General features: G+C 50.6%; 1 protein-coding gene and 1 long non-coding RNA gene across 2 annotated transcripts; one reads left to right on the plus strand and one right to left on the minus strand.

Annotated features, from left to right (window-relative positions):
- Positions 1-211: 211 nt before the first annotated feature.
- On the plus strand, positions 212-14,117 carry fam110d (family with sequence similarity 110 member D). The gene is made up of 2 exons (XM_049026706.1): positions 212-345; positions 10,970-14,117. Exon 2 carries the CDS (start codon positions 11,667-11,669, stop codon positions 12,882-12,884), a length of 1,218 nt encoding a protein of 405 aa, XP_048882663.1. The 5' UTR covers positions 212-345; positions 10,970-11,666; the 3' UTR covers positions 12,885-14,117.
- Positions 6,838-20,810, minus strand: LOC125749441 (uncharacterized). Its single transcript, XR_007399921.1, has 3 exons — positions 20,486-20,810; positions 18,142-18,383; positions 6,838-7,055 (listed from the first exon to the last, which is right to left on the minus strand). It is a non-coding gene; the product is annotated as an uncharacterized LOC125749441 (long non-coding RNA).
- Between the last annotated feature and the right edge of the window lie 1,888 nt (positions 20,811-22,698).

Here is a 22,698-nt window from a genome sequence, read left to right on the forward strand (position 1 = left end):
ATAAATGCCCATAGTGGGGTTCCCTTCGTATTAAACAAAATCAACCAAAGTACGTGACGGGAATGAGGTATAGGCGGCACTGCAGCAGGGTATGCGGTAACGCGCCCGGAGCGCAGGGTACGGAAAGCCCCCTTCCCCCTGCCCAAAGTCTATCCCAACCCACCCCCATGCTAAAAGGTGGCAGGCGGCCACACCTGCCCTCCCCCCCCCATACACACACGCCGCTTTACAGGGCGATCCTCACTCGCCACTTCGCAGCGGACGCGCCAGCTCCGGGGCTGACTGATCAGAATAGCGGAGCTCGGATAAGATCCCGGACGGAGTACGGGGGCTGTACCGTAAGACGTGAGTAAATAACTTCATGTTTGCTTGTTGTGGTTAAACATGCTTTACATGTTTCATCCCGTCTGGCTCAGGGATGCCGGATGTCCATACAGAAGAGTGCATGGAATTAGAACCTGTCACTAAACTGACCATTGGACTCTAGCGGTACCGCTTGCAGTTTGACTGGAAAGAAACTTCATTAGTTTAATTCCAACCTGGGTGCAGACTACCTGTGACACAGCATATAAAAGCGGATGAAGTTAACTGTTTTTTTGGAGATCGGGTGTCTCTAGGGTATGGAGTGGTAAAGTACTTTAAAGCGGTGATCCAGTGCGGACGCGTCCGAATTCGTTATTCTGACATGTTGATACAAACGGACGGAAACATTTAAAGCAAATATATCGAAACTGAGTCCTGAGTGCCCATGCATGGTACCACGTATTGCGTTTCATATGCTTACATTGACACCTATATTAAGTTTGATTTCAAACTTGCTGGTAAGTTTAACTTCATTAACGTGAACACTGAGTTAATTTGGGACTAGAGTGAAAAAGTACAAAATTAATGCAATCCAAGCGTTAAATTGAACGTGGTTAAGATAATAAATACTATAGGTTGTTGATCTATGGGAACTCTCTGCGTGATGATTCCGATGGACCCGTTGGTTGTAAAATACCGGTAATTTAATTTTTGTTAAGTGGACCTGGTTTTTTTCCGTCGCTGTCTTGCCAGTAATTAATTTTGTGCGTATTTTTATTTTTTTTGTGGGGGGGTCGCTTGATGGATCTAAACACATATCCTTATTTGTTTGGCCACTTAAAACTTATATGTGCAGTCTGTTAATGTCGCGAGCTTTCTGTCAGCTAAAATGACTCTGTAACTCAGTCTTATGCCATAAATAATTTTTGGCGGAGTAAATTCAATATGCGGCCAATTCGCCGCGCACATTTTCCTTCTCCCGATTTTTATGTCTCTGGGACAGGCGATACAGAGACAGTGAGCTGATGCCGTTGTCCTTCACTTCGCTGCCTGCCGATTTGCGATACAAGGTCGCGGCATAATTATACAGAGGCGTGGCAGACCTTTAAGTCTGAGTGAATGAAATCAGTCTAGACATGAGAAATGTCTTAGGATGCTGCACATCTTGAAGATTAAAGAGGGCGATAGCAAAACGGTCAGTCTAAGCACCGCTAACATGCACTACTTTTCCCTGTAATTAGACATCAGGTTCAGCTGCAGTCTTGTGACATTATACATCTACACCTCAAGACTCCTGAGTTCACAGGGGCCACCAGTTGCAACTGAACACCTCTAGCAAGCACTGAGGAAGCGTGAATAGGATTTATAAGAATTTTTGGGCATATAAATGAGGAGAGTGTGAGTTCCAAATACTGACATACATGGTGAGAGGCCCACATACCGACCAGGAAGAAGGGTCTTGTTTGATATGTTCCTAGGGTACAAAAGTTGTTAACTGAGCTAACGAGGACATTTTGATGGAAGGGTAGTGTTAGAGATCACTGTACACACAGACAGACTCTGACAAACAGACCACAAGCCCAAACAAACTTCTCAGAGCAGAGACTAAACTTCTCAGGGTCAGCCAAAACTATACCGACGGCCTAGACCAATCTCAAGTGAACTTTCACTCAACCACATCTCCACAGCGATGTGTCTGACTTTGAAGCCAGTGGCTCATCACAAAATATCAATGCGTCAGGAGTCAGTGCTATCAAGAGTCTGTGCTACCAGGAGTCAGCGCTATCAAGGGTCTCTGCTACCAGGAGTCAGTGCTGCTATGAATCAGTGTTATGATGTGGGCACCAGGGTCTGTGACTGGCACTGGGGTGACATCCCATGACACTGAAGATACTGGGTGTCCCTTGTTAACTTGAGCACAGGAACTGCAAAACTGGGCATGGGGGGGCGGCTCATGTGAGCCCATACCCAGGTAACTTTTGGAGCATCATAAATAATGCTGTGATGAAGGATAATGAAAAAGTTTAATTATTTGAATTAAACAACTTAATGCAAACCAATGAAACTTTATCAATTAAAAACCTTAATTATACTGTTTTTTTTTTTTTAAAAAAAAGTTTATCAAAATAAAACTGACAAGTAAAAATGACTTTATGCCCCCTTTAAGCCCCCACTCCCTTTGTTCAGATGCATTCCGCTATCCATGGGTGAACCCCAGCCCCCCCCAATACATACTGCACAAGGCACACACCACACTTGTGAGTTTGTTCAGGTGTTACTCAGGAAAGCTGCAGAGAACATCAGACTGTTCCTCTCACAAGCGGCCAGGTCCTCCCAGCCCCCCCCCCAGTCTCACGGTCATCCCGTCCTGGGGGGGTGATGGGGTAGTCGTTGCCTTATTAAGCTGGTGGAAAGAGATTTGTGCACTTCTGCAGGGCTTAAAATTTTGTGAGGGGTTTCCGGACAGATTTCAGAGCCCACGGGGGGGGGGGGGGGCATCTCAGAGTGACCTCTTGGCCCTGTGTGTGCTGGGCCACGTGCTTCTGACACACAGTGCAGGCTGCCAGGGTTAGAAATCTTCACAGACCCCAAATAGCTGCGGTCGATGTCTGCAGTAACACTTCTCTAAAGTGTGGCACATGTGTAAGAGGGTGTCCCAAGTTAAGATTCATGCACTGGCGGGAGGGCAGTGTTAAAACCCATGCCTATGAGCAGATTGTTGCTGGTTCGAATCCCAGAGTCAGAAGAGTGATTTCAATGTTCCTGAGCAAGGCCCTTAGCCCCCCTGAGGGGCTGTGTGACCCAGCTTTCTCAAAAATGTTTTTCAGTTTGGATTAAAGCATCGATTGAATAAGTACCATGTAAATTGAAACATGTCCATTCTTGGTTTGTTGCTTTGTTTTTTCTTCCTTTCTTTTTTCGGAACGTCCTTAAACGTATAATCTTAAGGTCCAGTTCTGCTTTCGCAAATCTAGCATGTCTGCTGGCTGTGCTCTTCTCCGCCACACCATGGCTTTAGCTTACAAAACGCTGTCTGCGCGGGGTGAAGTTCCTACGGTCCCTGCCGCCCTCGCTGCTGTGAGCAGCTCGCATTTTCCCCTTTAGCAAATAGCTGTTTCCAAAAATTGAAACATTTGCTTTCATAATTCCTGCCTTCTGCAGTGGGGGGCGTGACTAGGTCGGTGGGTAAATGCTTTGAGTTACAGAGACACTCTCAAGTTTCCTAATTAGAGGGGATAGTGTCCCCCTAAGTGACATCACCTGCCCCCCCCCACCCCCACACCCTCCCCCGGCACTTTGGGGAAAGGTTGAGGTTCTTTCGTGTGTGAGAGACAGCTGGTTTGACAGCCTCGTCTGTGGCACTTCAAACACCGGGATCTTCGCACAGATCGCGAACGAGAATCGGCTGTTAATTTGCCTTCGTTATTCCCGCGGCTGCCTGCCCCACTGTCTCACCGTCTATGGGAACCTTCCTGCAGGCAACTTGGCAGAAAAAAGCATGAAAAAGCATGTGATGAAACTAGAGTTTACCTGCAGTGTCAACATAATTAATTGTATTAGGAAGTTCTGAAATCCTGATGCCGCCTTAGAGATTTTAACACGCTATATATCTATGCTTAAGATCTATGATTCACGTCTGCTTCCCTGATCCACATAAGTGACTCCTTATGTACATGTGATCTATTCATATTTAAATCAATATCTCTGATTGGTTAATTCTCCAGAGAGCCATTTCTTCCCTTGTTTTTTTTTTTGTGGTTCTGCCCTGTCTGATTGGTCCTTCCTTCTCTCCTTGTCTGTCCCCATCGACACGCATCCCAGGGAGAGTGACGCTGTTTATGGGGAATATGAGTAACAGGCCCCTTGCGGCCACATCGGGGGGTGTTGAGCCTGAGCTTGAGTAGAGCAGATTTTTTGCTAACGAGTTTGAGCCGATGACAGCTTCGCTGTGGTCAGCTCGAGTGTAGGGATGCAGGGCGGCTTCAGGGAGATCTCCGGCATTTTAATCCTTACAGCTGCTGTTTCTTTATTGGAGCGTGTAAAAATTAACCCCCCCAGTCTGGAAATAGGAACGCAACAGCAGGATCTATCCCCAGCAACATGTAGGCAGAAGGTCGAAAACAGTGTCGTCACAACATTATCCGGAACTTACTGCAAATGGCGGCATTTTGGAAGCACCGTCTTCTGCATGTCCGGACCTATGTGGGCGGTACTGCATAGTGCAAACGTCGCATGGCTGTTTGAGCCCATGGTCAGCGTTCCATCCTGCCAGTCGGTGATTAGCACGTGGATGCTACAGCCAGGCCACACCCACCTCTCAGGAATGGGGGGAGGGGGAGAGAGGTTAATCCATACAGCCCAAACATGTGTCCTCTGGGCCAGCAAAAGCCAACTGGATCTCCAAGGATCCCCCCCCCCCCCGCCCAGGCTCAGGGTTAGGATTAGGGTTAGGGTTAGGGTTAGGGTTAGGGTTATCTGCTGAAAGGACAAGGTGGATCTGCACCAGCCCGCGTCTTCGTTCACATGCTCTGGGTCCCCAGCCTGAAACGTGATAATGTAACACAGCCTTCACGTTCGCTAAGCTCCTTATTTGAAGAATGTATTTTTCTGATATGGGTTGAGTAGTTTGCACCAGCATGCATTGGAATGCTAACTTCTCACATTTCGGAGAACGAGACAGCAGGTAGGGCAGACTGTCCCGGGCCATGTGCATCTACTGTGAGCATGTTCGCATCCAAATCCCTAAGCCACCAATCGGATCACTTTCCCTTGAGATGATTGCCCATTTAAGGACACCATGATACCAGCGCTGGGGTCCTGCTGGGTTTTATACAGAGGTTTAAAGTAAAAATCCAGTCCAAGATTTTGTTTCAGCTGACAAGGTGAGAATAAAGAGTTACAATCGCAGATTACTCAACTGGCTGGTTGAAACAAAGTCTTGGTCTGGATTTTTTACTTTCTGGACCTGAACTGTCAATCTCTGGTTCTGGACATGGGAGCAGCACAGGCTGCAGGACCACAGCTGCACTACACCTGGGCTGTGCATGTGAGGGACAAAACGACAGAATGTGTGGGGGGCCCCAGGGGTGTGCAGTAAAACAGCACCCCCTCCCACGGCCGACCATCCTTCCCTCTGCTTGTGAGCTGTCTGATACGCTCCCAGCATCCCTTTCTTCACAGCCACCAGTATGGCGCACGTACCTGAAGTACACGGCCAGGGACATGCGTACATTTTCACCCGCACAACCCCGCCTCCCACCCTCCATCATCCCAGAGCGATATGGGGCAGCGTGCATTCCTGACTGCAGGGGAGGAGGGGCGGAATGTACGTGTGTCTGTGACACCCCCCCCTAACCCCCTCCTCATCCAGTGTAAAGGTCACACGGGGTTTGCGGTTGTAGGTTGGTGCCCCTGTCGGGATCGTCCCGCTGTCCCCGTAGGCGTGGTAATTAGTCCGGTTCCCAGCCAGGGAGTGAGAGGGTCCCGGAAGAGTCGGTGGGACAGCTGAGCCACAGGGACTGAGCGAGCGACGGAAGGTTCTGGATACGGGCGGGCAGCTGACCTGTTTGGCGCTATGGGTTTTCCGAGAGTGATCAGAGCGTCAGAAGGACGCCCACCGTCAGCTGGATCTCAGGTCCGACTTTGAGCTCGGAGTCACCCTGGTTCTCAGAGTGGTTCCTGGGCCCAACCGGACCATCTCGCCCTATTTCCCACGTAGTGATACTCAAATGTGATTTTTAAGATTTTTTTTAGGGTGGGGTTCATAAGAGGAGCCATTATTCATACAGGGAAACCGACCTTATCATTAGCCAGGGTTATGTTTCGAATCGGTGAATGACAGGGGAGGGGGAATTTCAAGGACCAATCAGCTTTTAACTGGGGCCCTGTGCCCCCCTCCCTAGTATATGTCCCATGCGATACTTCATGGTGACCTAAGGCCATTTTTGTGGGGGGGATGTGTCAGGGTTCGAGCTCCTGCCTTACAGTCATTAGTTCTGATAGACAAAGGGGCAGGGGCATTTGGGGTACTCAGCTCGTGTTGGGGACCCACTGAGCTGCCCAGTGACCTGTCAGTGTGTCACGTGGCAGGGCAAAGGGCAAGTAATGGCTCTGACAGTGTCTGTGTTTGACTCATTTTTGGTTGTTTTGTTTTCCGGGGGTTGGTCAAAGAGAACTGCTCAGCCCCCCCAGCCCATCTCTGCTGCCCGACATGCTTGTTGTCTGGCCCCATCAATAATGCTGTCGAAGAAAGGCTTCCCTCCCCCCCCCTCAGCAGATCCTTGGGACAATTAGCCCCCTTTGTGATGCTGTGCAGTGACTGAACGCGATTCGGAGCTGGCACTTCTCGCTGGGTAGTGGCCGATGTGATGGAGGCTCCGTGCTCCTTCGTCCACTTAAAGGAGCCGCTCGTTTGTAAACTGGGCTGTACCACCTTCTCGGAAAGGTGGGGGGGTCCATGCTCCGTGTCCCGTGTCCACAACATGCAGCATAAACCGGCAGATGTTTCCAAGGAAGGCAAGTACGTACCGTCAGCCTGTTTTGGTCCAGGAGCCGCCGGAGGTGGGTAGAGGGTGACTGGGGTCATGTGACGGGCTAAAAAAGAAGAGTTGTCCAGCATTTAAAGAGAAATCCTCCCTCTTTCGGCAGGAATGAATGAGGCGGTGTTCCGCTTTGCTTATTCCCCATAGAGGTCGCATCGGATATCTTCTTCGGCCGTAGATGGACTCCCCAGGAAGGACGGTCCAGTAAACCTACACAAAAGGTTAACAGAGACCAGTACAAAGAGGCTTCTTGTTTACCTCATTCAACTCAAGCATCCTGTGGTGAACTTTGGCATGACCCCCCCCCCCCCCCGCCCCCCCACAGACACACACATGTCTTAAACAAGAATGATTTTGCTGCCATCCAGACAATCCTGTTAATTAAGGTCCAAACAGAGTAAGAAAATGCATTTAAGGGGCCTTTTCTTTCTTGGAGGGGGGGGGGGGGGTATCAGTGCTCTAATGACCACTGGGGGCCTCCATGCTGCTGATGTTTGTCCAGTATCCTACCCCCGGACACAGAACATCTGGTTCTCCTTTCACGGCCCGAGCCTCAGCCCCCCCCCCCCCCACCCCACAGTGCCACAGGGGGTCGCATGAAAGGCTTTGGGGGGGCATGATCGGAGCTGAGAAGGTAATGAGGCCTTGGAAGTCAGTGGCGAGGTGCAGTGCTCATGTCTGTCCTGTCAGAACTGATGCAGGACATGTGACTGTGCAACATGGGGATGGGGGCTTCCGGTGGTCCTGAAGAAACAGCCAATAAAAAAACAGAATAGGTGACTAGCAGCCACTGCCTCCTATACATACAGTGAAATATCATCGCCAGTTACATTCCTCATGTCGGACAGTTCGGTTACCTCCGGTCCGGTCTGCCCAATGCAAACAGTGCTATTCTGGGTGATTGCAGTTTAAAAAGCACAAGACGGTTCAGCAGCGCTCTCTGGTTCTACGGCCAGTGTGGTGGACACTCAACTGGTTGCTCTGTAGACACCGGGAGCAGCGGCTGGTTGCAAAGCCAGACCTGTGGAAAGGCGGCTGCACCTTTCATCAGAACATTGGCGCAGCAACTGTGGGCTGCTTGTGCTTTTACCTTCAGCTTGATGTTAAGATTGAGATGCACTTAATTGGTCCCAAGGGGAAATTCTGGACCATACAGCAGTGAGAACGCAGTGTCATCAGGCAAGTTCCAGAGACAGCACACCAAGTAAATGCAGTGCAAACAGATTTAAAGAGTACACGATACACATACAAGTAAAATATCCCCCCCCCAACATGAAACAGAATACTGTGATACTATAGAAATAAATATTTAAAGAATAATTAGCGGTTTATCCGTGACTCAGCTAACAGTATGTAGTCAGGCAATGTTTGTTTTTTCTTTTTTAACCAATCATGGCTTCTCCTTACACTGCTGGGGTGGGGGATGGGGCTCCGGTTTGATATGGCTTGCAGTGGCTTATTTTCTGTCCTCTGCTCAATAAGGAAGTGGAGATCTGCACTGGGGCTGTACAGTAATCCCACCTTGTGATTTAATGCCCGGGTGCCTCCAGGTACAGTTGGGGGGGCAATGAGGTGGGGGGGGGGGGGGCTCTGGGGTAGCCTACACCAACACCCGCCATCAGTATTAGCACATTCCCCTGCATGCCTCCCCTCCTTCCCACAGCACCTGTTGACAGTTCCTTCCCAGGCTGCTCTCTCAGGCTGACGGACATCTGGAGGACATTGCAGACCCTTTTATACTGGATTTATGGCCGAAGCTTTGAAGGGAAAAATGGAAGAAGCAGAAAAGTACGAACCTGTCAAGTGGCTAGGGGGGTGGGGTGGTTGTGATTTGTTTTCTCAAAGGTGTGTGACCCAGCTTTTGGGGGGGGGGGGAATGCAGTTACTAGGTGTGCCCCAGACAAGGCAGCCGTTCCCACCAGACCTTCCCATAACATACATCCTGACCCGCCTTCTCCAAAAGGCCGGGAACATCACCTCCTGCAGCTGTTTAGCGGCTTGGGTAATTGTCACTGAGAACTTCCACTGGTTCCAAACGCCTGGTTCTGTTTGCCTGAGGTGAAGACGTCTTTCCCGGCAGAGGAGGTGAACTATTGTTCGTTATCGAGACGGGAAGCCTTGAAATAGCTCTGTCTGACATCTTGCATTACATATGACTCCTTTTGGTTTTAAGCATCGTTTTGGTGGCCCCATGAGAGCAGGCTGAGGTAAAATGAAGCATTCTGTACCAAGGACAAAATGTGTGATTTGCATTTAGGCCAGAGTCTAACACTGTGGTCAAGTCAGACGTAGCGTCTGTTGAGTACTTATTATCCCTTACCACCATATAAACATGGCTGTGAGAAGCGCAAGCCAATCAGAGATGTTGTCATTTTGGTGTGAAGTTGCCTGTTTCTCTCTTGCCCAATAATGTAACAAGATACTGAAACTCAGGCATTGCTAAATAGTTTGCTGCTTTTACAGTTTACATAATTTAAGGAAATCTAAAGCATTCTATTATTTAGAGACACCCTTTATGCCCTACAATTGTATGCATAATTAAGATCATTTCAAATGATTTCTATAGGATACATTACTATTAAGAAAATGATATTCATGTTGGCCGAAAATAATCTTCATTTTGGGGTAAAACTAGTCTTATGTCTATCAGAGTTACTCCATAACCATCTTTTTGCTGACTGGGCTATTAGCATATATTTGGCTAATCAATAAATCGTCACTTTCTTTAAGAAGTTAGGTTAATGGTTAAGCTGGTTTAACAAATCCATGGAATGGCTGGGGTGCCCCTGGGGAGAGATTTGGGAACCGAAGCGATGTTCATCTAGCCGTCCAAGAAGATATCAGTGACTTTTTGGAGAACAGGAAAAAATCTTCTTAGTTTTATTGTTACTTTTAATTTGCACATGGTCTATGTTTTTCTGAGCAAATATACACTTTTGCTCAGTACTCCATGTATTGTCTAAAAGTGCCAAATAAAAGTAAATATTTTTGAGAACGCAAAATCTGTAAGTTTTCAAGAACCTGAGCTCTAGCTGGTGAACTGCCTGCTTCTTTCGTCAATGCGAAATCTTTTGGAGGAAGATCTGGAGAAAAGGGAAAATAAGAGAGTGAGGACTGGAGTGACTGGGCGGCGCCAGGCTCGGTTGGCAGGATGGACCGCAGCCTCGCCGCCCTGCCCACAGTGGACCCTGATCCCCCGCTTTCAGTCACAATCCGTCGTCTCCGCCTCCGAGACTCGCTGTGGAGTACTGACGCATCGATACATACGCAATAACCGGGTGGGAGAGTCTTCCCAACTAAAAATATCCCGCGGCTATTCCGGGATGTCGCCGCTGATCGGACCCGTCCCGCTGCAAACGCCGCGTCACTCCATTCCCCTCAGCCCATCCAGGGCCTAAAAATAACACCCCCTGGTCTCTCGGCGTGGGCCGTTCTGTTGCCGTACCGACTCTCTGGGAAGGAGGCTGCCTCTTCACACTTTTAGTAGACCTTTCTTTCTTGTAGCTTGTTAGGAATTCACCGGCTGATGCATTATTTAGTCCCAGCTTGTGACTCGGGGCTCCCTGGGACTGAGTTGCGATTCCAGTGCCGTGGAGCTTCTGGGGCGGCTGCATGACGTGCCGACCGACTCTGCGCCTGCCAACCCGGGGAGAACCGATCTGCTTAATCCCCTCCTTCATTTATTGTCCCATGCTCATGGTTCTCAAGCATTTTATCTAGAGACCTGCCCCAAAAAACACAGGTCAAGTCTCGCAACCCCTTTAGATGTGATGAAAAATGGCAGCCGCAAGGGGGTCCAGCCTTGATCAATTTTGTTGGCCGGATGATAAAATTTAGTAACGGACTGCAATGGACAAAATATGTTGTGGGGGGGGGGCATTATGGTCTGTTGTCGAGGATTATGATGCAGATTCTCAGGCAGGAAAAGGTTTTGTCAGGAACAGCAGGAAATGGGGGTGAGGTGGAGGAGCCCACTTCCGGGTTCTGAGCTGCCCTGGATAGCGGGGGGCTGAGTGACCCCCCCCCCCATGATCCTGGAGACCGGAAGCTTCTGTCTACTAACGTGATTCATTTTCTCTCTCTCTATCTTTCTCTCTCTGTCTCTCACCCTTCCTTCCACCTAGTTTCTGACTTCACAGGGAGCATCGTGAATAAGACAAAGATCTGACACGGGTCACCCCATCAGCGGCGGTCAGGACGTCAGGCAGTCCCGAGACAGCCGACAAGGGCAAATATTTGAGTCAATTACACCTCCCTTTCCGGGGCCACCATCACAAAAGGAAGATCAAGGGGGAGGTGGAGCTCTTGAAGGGAGAGGGACAAGGCCAGGGAAAAATAGCGGCCCCTTCCCAGTGAACTCTGGAGGCTATTTCTGGTGCTTCGTGGGCAAACTGGCTACTCATTTAGGGAAACTTGGATGTTGGAAAAAGGATTTACCAGTTGCCTACCCATTCATCCCCGGGTCTGTGTAAGTGCTGGATATAGATATCAATTTGTACGGCTCCCAATCTGACCGACAAGGACGCTAACTTTAGCGAAGCTGAGAGTGAGCTCTGCTATTGCGGCTCCTGGAATTGGTACCCTTCTCCGGGACCGACTTCCGACACCACGGGGTCCTCTGTTTGTAGCTCTGTTTCTCTAACTGGGCTCTTGGAGTAAAATTCATGTCCATCTCCAGAGCCACATATCGTTAGCCTGTTGCTCTCTGGCAAAGTGTGTGAGGGTGTGCCGGCCCACATCAGAGTCACGCCCTCAGTGCCACCAGGCAGCCGTTTGCTGCCCCAGCTGCTTTGATGTCCTTTACCAGCAGGGCGGCGCACCATGAAGCCTCTGACGCCAATCGGCTCCCCGTCCCCCCTGAGGCTCCTGAACAAGGGTCCCGAATACCTGCGTAGGCAGATGGATGGCGGGGGCAGGGGCCCTGCACTCAGTGCCGTGGAGCGACTGGAGGCTGACAAGGCCAAATATGTGAAGAGCCAGCAGGTCATCAACACCAAGCAGGAGCCAGTGCTGGCACCCTGTGCCACCCCTCCCCCCGTGCCTCGGCGTCCCCTTGCTGTGTCTGGCGCCTCCACACCTCGCCCCAGCTCCCGCCGTACACCAGACTCTCCGTATTTAGTCCTGGGCTCCCTCGTCATTCGACATGAGGACGAGGAGGACGCCAAAAAGGAGAACTGGCGCAATGCTGGTGTGGAGGAGCGAAACTGGAGCAACACTGGGCGGGCATCCCCGGGGCCCATCGTCCTCATCTCCCCTCTGGTGGCCCCTCACAGCGCCCCGCTGCTGCGGCGCAGTACCGGCAAGCGTATGCTGCGGCCCGACTCGCTCGTCATCTATCGGCAGAAGAAGGAGTGCAAAAACACCAGTGGCAGTGGCAGCAGAGTCGAGGCTAAGACCTATAGCTTCGTGCGGCGGCTCTTTCAGGGGTCCATGCGGGATCGGGGCAGGCCCCCGAAAATGACCATCAGCGAGGAGAGGGCGCAGGACGAAGAGTCCCGCATGTCCTGGACAGACCAACGGGATGCGTCACAGGAGACCAAGAACTCGATCAAGATGGACCATGGCTCTATGTCGACCCCCAACAGCCCTCGTTCACCTGAGAGGATGCAGCACAGTGCGCCACAGGACCCCAGCGACCCCTGGAGGCTGGCTGTGCCTCAGGAGACAGTCGGGCTGCGGCGGACCAAATCGGACCTCCGCCTACGCTGTTCACTGGCACTGTCTGACAAGGAGCGCTTCTTTGACTACTGTGGGCTGGACTTGGAACTGGTGCAGAGGCTGGGCCCCGAAAACTTCCCATCAGGCAGCAGCTCCGTGGACACGCTGTCCCTGGTGCTGCGCAGCGTCAGCGGCGGTGGCGGACCTGGCTCAGAGGCCAGCGAGTTCTCCCGGCACTCGGGGGAGGGGCTCGCCGAGGAGGAGCTGACAGAGCAGTTGCCGTCGGTCGTGTCCATCATCGAGAGGAACGCCCGCGTCATCAAGTGGCTCTACGGTTGCAGGAACGCTGTCCAGCAGGGGCCCAAAGAGTCCACTGTATAGCCAAATGCCTCTGCGGATTGGCATCGCGTACTGTAAATTCTGGGGTGTGCCCCCGGTTTGGGATATCAGGAATCTCGGCAGTCCGAGAACATCCGGCTGGTGACAGTGTCCTCCCTCATCTTTTGACAGAGGCCAGTAACGACAAGGCACATAAATTCCAGAAGGGAAACTCGCAATAACGCCAACTGTGTTATTTACCAGTTGGTGGCTCTGCTGTTTTGGGTGACGCAAGCATCCCTCAGCAGCAGACAGATCGGCCCTGGCCTCCACCGTGCTGGATCTCTCTCTTCTTGTGTAACGTGGCCAAGAGACTACCTTCAGGCCAGTTAGAGTCCTGAGCTGTTTGGTGGGGGGAGAGGAGGGCAGAGGGGGGAGGGGAAGATTGGCGAATTGAAAAACAGGTTTATCTCTGCGCTGTAAACATTCACAGGGGACAGGGAGGCATCTGAGTGCGAGGGGAGTTGAAAACCCCATGGGTTATTTTAACATACTGCCTCTTTGGCATTTCTCATGAGTCTGGTAATGTGTGTGTGTGTGTGAGTGTGTGTGTGTGTGTCTGAAATGCATTGGCACCCCCATCCTGCCTAGATGCCCCCTGCCTCATAATCTGGGCTTCCTGGAATAAGCTTCAGGCCCTACATTGGTTAAGCTGTTATGGAAGATGGATGGAGATAGCGTGAACAAGTGGATGGAGGCTGGGTCTCCTTGTCCGGAGTTTGTGTCCTATTCTTCATGTATTTCTCGTCAGTCTGAGCAATGCAAGGTTGTCTTATAAATACAGTCATGAAACACAGCACACGAGTCCTTAGATCCATTAACAGGTGACTGGCAGTATTGTACCGAAATCAGAATCACATGAGCATCTGGAATGTGTCATTATTACCGTCATGGGGTACAGCTGCCAGCTTCTCGCCTGCTGTGTTAGGTCACTCCCTCAAGGTCCCTTCAGGACTTTCCCCTTTGGCCATCGTTCTGGGTGGGACCGAAGGCACGTAGTACACAGGGACACGGAGAAGGCTCACGACCTTCATCAGACATGCTTTTAGGGATCACTTCTTCTGCAGCATGTTGCAGCTTCATGAAAACCAAGCCAGAAGTGTTTAGTGATATTTCTGAGAAATGTTGTTATGCATGTTTACACCCACGGGTCTGTATATATTTGGTTTATTTCTGAGAGCTTTATTCTCACAGGAAACCAAATCACAATAAAGCAGTTTTTTTTCTGACTGTGAATGGCTATTTGTGATTCTGTTTTTGTCCACGTTCGTCTGAGTACCCGACCTCGTAATCTACTCACCACACAGCCACGTTGCACATTGACCAAAAACGAGTTCTCGGGTTATGTAGCACTAAAATACTGAATTTCTAATTCGAAAGTCTCTGTATTTAATTGTTGACATTTCAGTCTCAAAAAGGGCCCGGTGCTGCAGGTTCAGACGTGGGGCGTCCCACACAATCGGCCTATGACTCACAGTTCAGATGGGGCCTGGCTGGGGACCAGCGTGTGGCTCAGTGGGCAAGGGCACTGTGATCGGAAGGTTGCTGGTTCACGCCTCATGGTCAGCTGAGTAATTTCACCATTGGGCCTCTGAGCAAGGCCTTTACCCCCAATTGCTGAAGGGACTAATCTGCTAATTAAAAGTAACTGTAATTTTTTTTCCCCTCTAGCATCTCCACCCTCCTCGTCTCTCCTTTCACAACTCCAGCAGCATCGCTCTGTTCTTCCCTGCTCTCCTTTGGGAGAGAGCGGGGCAGGGGGTGGAGCTTAATTGATTGGCAGTGAGAACTGTTTGCACATAACAAAAGACCAGAAGCTGGTTCTGGGTCCCGGTGATCAAGTTACCTAGCCCCTGACGACAAACCCTCCCTGGGCTGTGGCCCCCCCTCGCACTCGAGGAGGACAATGGGCCCCCTGTCACTCACACTCGCTGTGGGGCCCCATGACTCATTCTGTTTAGGCTTGTAGAAAAAGGTTTTTTAATGCTCATTTGGATTTGGATCCCTCATCTCTCTGTGCCCCTCCCACCTTTGTTGGTCCCATGCAGACAAACAGCTGGTGTCTAGTCCTAGCCCCCCAGGCTTAAAACCTCAACTCAGGGTAAGCGGCCCCAGCCACCCTGGTCTCCAGGTGTGATTGCGGTTGCAGTTCTGCTCGCTAGCAGGACCCAGCAGGACGTGGTGTTTCTGACAGCTCGAGGCTTTTAAAGCACCACCACGTCTCCTGGGTGGGGAGGTGGGCCGGTCACGAGGTCAGTGGTGGAGCAGAACAGAAGTTAAAAGTCCCACTTTATTGGGGTTGCTAACTTTGAATGGCTGGTAGGTGCCGCATTAAATGGTCTGGGCTTGCAGGAATTCAAAGGCACGGATCCCGCCCCCCGCCGGAGCGGGATTATCGCTGACCACTGTTTTTCCAAATATTAAACTTCAGGGAGTCAGGAAGCCTCACCACCAACATTCTTAGGTTACCTAGCAACGGGTGTCAAATGAATCGCTTGCACGTACAGCCTGAGATATCAGCCCATTCTCTCTTTCTGCTGTCTTCCAGTCCCTGGCATGGGTAACACAGCAAGCAGGGTAAAGTACCACAAAAAAATGCCTTCATTGTTTTCAAAGGCAGTTACATAATTGTGTGTATGTGTCCAACCCTTACAATTAGGAATTCCTAATCAGACCGCCTGAGAGTGCAGTGAGCGAGTGCAGTGAGTGAGTGTACGCGTACATAAACACAGGCGTGTTAACATGGTTCGAGGCCCGGGGCTATTTGGGTTGTCAGATGGCCCACTATCATTTTCTACCATGGTGTATTTCTTGGCTTTTGTGAGGGGGTGGCAACAGTGAAAGTAGCTGATTGGGGGGGGGGCATTTTTGATGCCCCTTTTTAGCAGAGGCCTTTGAGCTTCAGAACACGTGCCTCTAAGTGCCCCTGGTGAGGTAAGCCTGGGCGCAGGATATTAGACCGATTACCAGAGGGCAACACGAGCCCAGAGGTCCACAAAGGCTTGATCCGCGGGCTGTGGAAACATCAGGCCTTTCAAGAGCCCAGAGGACAAGAGAGCTTCTAGCAGAAAAGCTTTTAGAAGTCCCCCAGAAGATATGAGAGTCACGATGGCTGTGGATGTGAGGCATGGCGGGTCAGACCTAGTTCTTCTGGTCCAGCAGTTTGATGGAGCACAGTGAGAGGGGTGGGGGGTCATCGAGGGTCGCATGTGAGGCGGCTCTCTGAGCACTCGCATTCACATTGCCCCTGGGGCAATCTTGCCGAAGGAGCAGCCATGTTGTTGGGAGCGAGACAGCGCAGAGTGAAGCGAGATCCGCACAGTGGAACACCTCGGGCTCACAGCTTCCGGGAGGGGGGCATTTACACACCTGGTGTCATTCGGGGAACATGACCCCCTGCAATGCGACGTGTAATGCGATTGCCGCATGTCTGTGAAAGCGCTGACAGTGCAGCACTCGCAACCGTCCGTGATGCAGCGGAGGCCGGAAGCCAGAGGAGCCTACGGCTTCCTGTCGACTTCCGCACACGCTTGGGACGTACCGCTCACGTCGGCACATTGCACTGCTAGCGTGCATTTAACACAGAAGGAGGCGAGCCCAACCGAACACGATACGAACGCTAATGCTAGGAAGGAAATATACGAAAAAATGTACTGGTAGGAATTCGCATAGGTCATCGCATAATTCCAAGGTAAATGCAAATCCATCCACCATTTCCAAAACCTAAAATTTCAGCTTCTCATTGTCTGTGGAGCATGTGGCCGGTATGTGACTGTCCATTTTGTGTTTTTCATACGAGTGGGACAGGAAGGCTATGACTGAGATTTGTCCTCACAACCCACCCTGCCCCCGACACTGTCCCAACAGGAGCCGGAAACCTGACCCATCTGCCCTGGTGTCCCTCCCCCTAACAAAACCCTGGCCAGGGCAAAAGGAGATCCGATGGCGGCCTGAGCTCATAAATCAGGAGGGGGGGGCAGCCCTTTTCTCTGCTCTCTTTCACCCATGACCCCCCCCTGGTGCCCCAGGGCTCACCGAGCAAGGCTCTGCTTCTCCTATCTGTGACTAATAGTCCCCCCCCCCGCCAGTGCAGGCCTGACGTCACCCATGGTATAGAGAAAGGGCAGAGCTGGGTCATCCACAGAAAAGCCCAAAGACTTGGGCAGGGCCAGGAAGTCCTCTGAGACCCGGTTCAGGTACACAGCTGGGCCGAATTCGAACCCTGCTCACCGTACTCCATCGCTCAGGATGGCTGGCAAACACGGCAGCAGCGGCTGAAGATGATGCCACCTGCTTATTCAATCTGCAAGTAGTGTCACATTCAGAAGGTCTTAGTATCGCGTTTAGAAGGTCATCCTTGAGATACATATTTAAAGCGAGCGTGTGATCCAGAGTGACCTGGCACAAGGCCAGGGCAGGGGGCGTGATTAAACGGGTTTGCGTTGGAGAAGGGATGCGTCGTGGCATGGACGTAGCCCAGTTTGGCCAGCAACATTTGGACCGATGGCAGCGCCAATAGTCACTTCATGTCAACCAATGAAGATGCACGGGGAGGGGGGGCAAGAGTGGAGGGAGCTGTCAGAATGAGTGATTTGTGTCAAACCGACCTGGCGACAGGCCCAGGATGGTGGGCAGGATCCCCACCTGTTACAACTCGTTTGTTTAACTCCGGCACTAATAGAACATTACTCAGTGCCTCGGCGTTCCCGCCTTGGCAGCTGTGCATGCTTCCTGTTTTTCACAAATGCCCCGGCCTCACACAGAACCCAGTCTCCTCTCCATCCTCAATGTTCATGTGATTCTTAAAATACTCTCAGGCTGGACCATTCTGGGGTTATCGGGATAAACGGGCCGGAGACAATGGCCTTTACGCACTGAGGTTTGTGGGGGAGACAATCAGGCTCAATCCAGCAGTTAGGAGTGTCTGTCCTGGGGTCTGTAGTTAAGGCGAGGCCCAGGCTGCTATGAGCGGAGTAGGCCTCCTGTTGAAGATGGAAGAGGGAAAGGATCCTCGGTATTTGGGAAGAGGGTGGGTGGGGTGACTGTTTGAGGTTTTTAAGATAGAGAGAGACAGAATTGGTGACGGAAATGCCGCATCTGCCAGCCTCTGTGTGTGGCTGCTCTACACATCAAAGTATAGCCTCGCCCATGGCCTCGGGGCCGAGCCGCTGTATTTAAAGCTCAGGCTGGTCAACCACGGCGCCACATGGCGTTTGACCTTCCCCACCGACGCCCCCAAACTAACCCATGCAAGACGTACCCACTCCATACGGCAGAGGTAGATCAGGCTTGGGATGTAAGCCCTACTGACACACTTCACCAGCAACACACCATGCATGAACATCTGGAGTTCAAAACGTCAGCTGCTTCTTCTCCTGGGTGCCACAGATCGCATAACGTCCGTTGATCCATCCATCCATCCATCCATCTTCCATGGCCGCTTACCCATTTCAGGGTCGCAATTTCGGTTTATCCTTCCAATAACTTGGAACTTCCTCTGGTCTTAGGGGAAATAATTCAGACAGCAAAGAGATAGCCAGTGTTTCTCCAACGAAACAATAAAAAAATTAAAACACTTGGGGGATGCTGCAAGTTAAAACAAAGACTTTTATTTTGATAGTCCTAATAAATAAACATTCCCATGTGACTAGACTGCAGTTAATGCGCAGCTTGCAGCATGAAAAAAAAATCAAAGCCTAAACTGTTTAATATTTTCTAAAAAAAAGCTTTCCTGTGTCTCAGGGGGCGGAGTTATCCAGCCTTGCAGTAAACCTCCAGCCTTTGCTAATCAGCATGAGGTTATGATAATGACTTCCTATTGTCTTTCCAAATAAGTATCAGTGAGGTTGCAAGGACCATATCCAGAAGATGTGAGAATCAACAGTCAAAGTTGATGTCTGCAATAATCAATAATAAGAAACACTGCCGGCAATTTTACCCATATGTTCCAGAATTAGGTTGTGGTCAAAATTGGGTCACGCAACTGAAGCCACCCAATTTGAACATCACACATACAAAAAGTTTGCCTAACCTATGAAACAGGAGCCTGAATTCACTGTGGAGCCCAGGCCTGGTCCAGCAAGCTTAAGCACGTTTTCTAACTGTTGACCTGTCCCTGATAGATGGAGTCCCCAGATAAGTAACTAGGACATCACCCTCTCACCCTCAAAATTCTAAAGCAGTGTTTCCCAACCCGGTCCTTGGGGACCCCCAGACAGTCCATGTTTTTGCTTCTACTGAGAGTTGAGTGGGAGCAAAAACATGGACTGTCTGGGGGACTCCAAGGACCGGGTTGGGAAATAATAGTCTAAAGCCCTATTATTCCAATCACAGTCCTCGAGGTCCGAGCACTGCTGGTTTTCCAGCCGTCCTTTACCTGTAAGCCAGGTGAGAAGCCTCTGACCAATTAGAATCAGTCATTATTAAACTAACTACCTGGGAGAGATGAAAACAAGGCCTGGATTTGGAATTGAGGTCCAGATTGAAGAGCCCTGGTCTAAAGCTTCAAGTAGGCTGACAACTTGCAGATCCAAGGTATGTGAGGAATCTGCTGCCTTCATTCTAGGCTCTGATAATTAAATCAGCCGCTATAGTCATTTGGTTTTTTCATTTTTATCATTTAAGGTGATCTATAACCCATCTGATCAACTTTATGTATAATTAGGTAGAAATCTTGAAAAGAAAAGGTCATGAATTTTGCCTTTCTAAGTGATAACTGCATCCTTAACTGCAGCCCTAACTGCAGCCCTAACTGTGGCCCTAACTGCAGCCCTAACTGTGGCCCTAACTGTGGAATTGCATCCTTAAATGCAGCCCTAACTGCGGCCCTAACTGTGGAATTGCATCCTTAACTGCAGTCCTAACTATGGCCCTAACTGTGGAATTGCATCCTTAACTGCAGCCCTAACTGCGGCCCAAACTGCAGCCCACCACTTCCAGCCACCCCCACCATTTCTGCACACGCTGGACCCCATACCCTGGCCATTAGCGCTGAACATGGCCTGAGCCCTGTTGCTGAGAACCTGTGGAATCCCTATGAAGTTTGGCACATTATCCATGCTGCATGGAGCCACTGGTGGGGAGGCATGTCTGCCCCCATCCCCTGACTATGAAAGCCCCCTCCTCCCCCAAAGACTGGAAGGTGGGCCTTTAGCAGATAACATCACCGAGCACCTTAGGATTACTGCCGTAACGAGCGCATTCACAACAGAGCTTGGGGTTGGGGCTATGGTTAGGGCTGATAGAGGATGGGGGTGGGGGGGGGGCATAAGGTCCCTGGTGGCTCCAGCCTGGGAGCAGGACAAAAAAAACAACATCCACAACAGCTGTGGAAACAGAAACCAGATATAGCCAGGGCTTAGCGGGCAGAACGAGAGCGGATGGAAGAGCAGGTCCCACCTACCTCCCACCCCCCACCCCATCATTTGTTATTCTGCCTCCTTCATCTACTCATTTGTCTCTATCATGTGCTACTTATGCCCTCCTGCTTGGGCAAGGGGCAGTTTTCTCTGGTACGGGGGTTTGTTTGCTCTCGTCATAGCCACAGAAATGACAGCCTTTGAGGGAATGTGTGGCCGTACGAGGGAAGCTGATGCGAGACTCACCGAATCCGGCACAGGAGCTGTACGGCTTGGCAGCACGGATCAGTGCTTCCCTGCTAAGATTTGGCACGGCTCTCGGACATGTCCGCAGTGTCCTAGTCTGAAGGACGTCACCGTGTAGCTGGCTTGTAAGTTCTTTGGTTCGGTGTTCGATTACGTGTTCCCCAAGTCACGGTATTGTCGATACAGAGGAATCGATTTCCAGGTTAGTCCAAGCCCTCGTGCGAAGGAATGACAACAGAGCCCTGCACTGCTTACTTGGGTGTAGCCCCTCATTGCCGGGTGTGAATCAAATCCCTCCATTTATTAAAAGAGATATACGTAATTCTGGGCTGGCCCACGGATCAGGTTCCTCATGCTAAAAGAAGAGGGCCGAATGGCCACTGGGCTCAGTCTGAGCTGCAGAAGAGTGAGCAGCTTGAGAGAGAGATTAACCCTCTTCAGGAGATAATGAGGGATAGAGAGAGGCTGGGGCCATAAAACCATAGAGCCAGGAGATTATCAGACGAGATCAAACTCCGCATCGCAGAGGCGGAAGCCGGAGGGGTCAGGAACCAAAACAATCCCGTAATGGTTGTCTCCCCATAGACCCCCACTGGTATCTTCTCAGAGACCGTGGCACTGTGCTGTTCAGTTCGCAAGGTGATTCGCCCCCTGCTGGTTGACACATTGCATTACACTCTTAAGCACCATCCAAATCACGGGAGACTTTTCTCATACTTTGCGGGAATCAACTGACGAAAAGTTTTCCCCCCAGGTCCCTGAAAGCAGCACTATCCAAAATTATGCCTCACGTCACGCCAACATCTGTTCCTCAGAGTGCTGAGGGTGCAGATGGGGTGGGGGAGGGGCACCTGGCTTCAGGCAAAGGTGGATTTCACAGCCACGCCCCCCCTTCCACCAGTTCTAACCAGATGGGCTCACCATCCAGGCTGTGTGACTCACCGCTCCATGCTCACGTGCTCTTCTCATCCGGCGTGTGCCCACACGTGCCGGTGTGTACATACGATCACATATTGGCATTTTGGTGTGAGCAGGTTGGCCTGAACATAAGCATTCTAATTCTAGGTTTAGACTGGATAAGCCTTTGATTATGGAACCCCATGTATTGTGGATCGCTGTGGATCACCAAGCATTGCTATGGATTGTTGTGGCTTGTTATGGATTGCTGGAGATTGTTCTGGATTTCTCTGAAATTCCCCAGCAGATATATTACTTTTCTTGTCAGGCAGACGGGGAGAGAAGTCAAAGCAGCAGCCATGAAAGAGATGACAGGGGAAGATAATGCCGATTGTTTATGAGTCAGTCCATGTTTTTGCTTCTACTGAGAGTTGAGTGGGAGCAAAAACATGGACTGTCTGAGGGACTCCAAGGACCATCTCGTGTTTAGGGGATCTTGGTGAAGGTCTAACTGTAGAGAAATGAAAAACCAGTATGTAAGCTCGGGGCCCGGCACCCGAGAGGCTCACACGCCATTGGTGGCCAGCACTGAGGCCTATGCTCTGACCAATCCAATCTGCTTGCACCACATGATTATATTTTTTTATGGCCAATCACCGGTCACCGAAATGGAATCCTGTATCATAGCAGAACTGAGTTAAAACTGACATTATTATACGCAGCTATCTGTGGAAGCAGGTACAGATGTACCAGCAAGGCACTGAGTGACACCCGTCAGCTAGCTATGACACTTTGGATTTTGCCATCTACTAGCTCTGTGCTATCTATGGTGACTGCCTCTGTAGGGGAGTCAAGGCCAAGTCCCACACTGAAGCTGGTGTAAAGGCACCACATCCAACAGTCCCATAATGCACCTGTACCCTGAGGCTCAGGGTGAGGGGGTACATGTGGGATGGAGCCCCCTGCCTAAAAAAATAGTATGATAAAATTTGCCAAGCAAGAAAATTTTCACCATCCATCCAACCTCCCATTTTCTATATCTGCTTGCCCTTCGCAGAATCGCTTGGGTCTGGTGCCTAATTTTGATATGATAAAACTGAGTTGCAGACCAAGGTTCTTATGGAAGAAAAACAAAACAAAAACTTTTTTGCAAAACCCCGGAATCGTCTTTGCGATTCCTCCAAATCATTTGGCGCCGCACAGTTTGGGAGTCGGTCTAACTGATGGTCACACGGAATCTACCTATGTGAAGCTGTGGCGGCATGAAGCAAGTGTTTAACAGGAAGTTTAAATGTGAAATAAGAGCTCGTCCCACC

This window comes from Brienomyrus brachyistius, chromosome 9, assembly GCF_023856365.1.
Source record: "Brienomyrus brachyistius isolate T26 chromosome 9, BBRACH_0.4, whole genome shotgun sequence".
Classification (NCBI taxonomy): Eukaryota; Metazoa; Chordata; class Actinopteri; order Osteoglossiformes; family Mormyridae; genus Brienomyrus; species Brienomyrus brachyistius.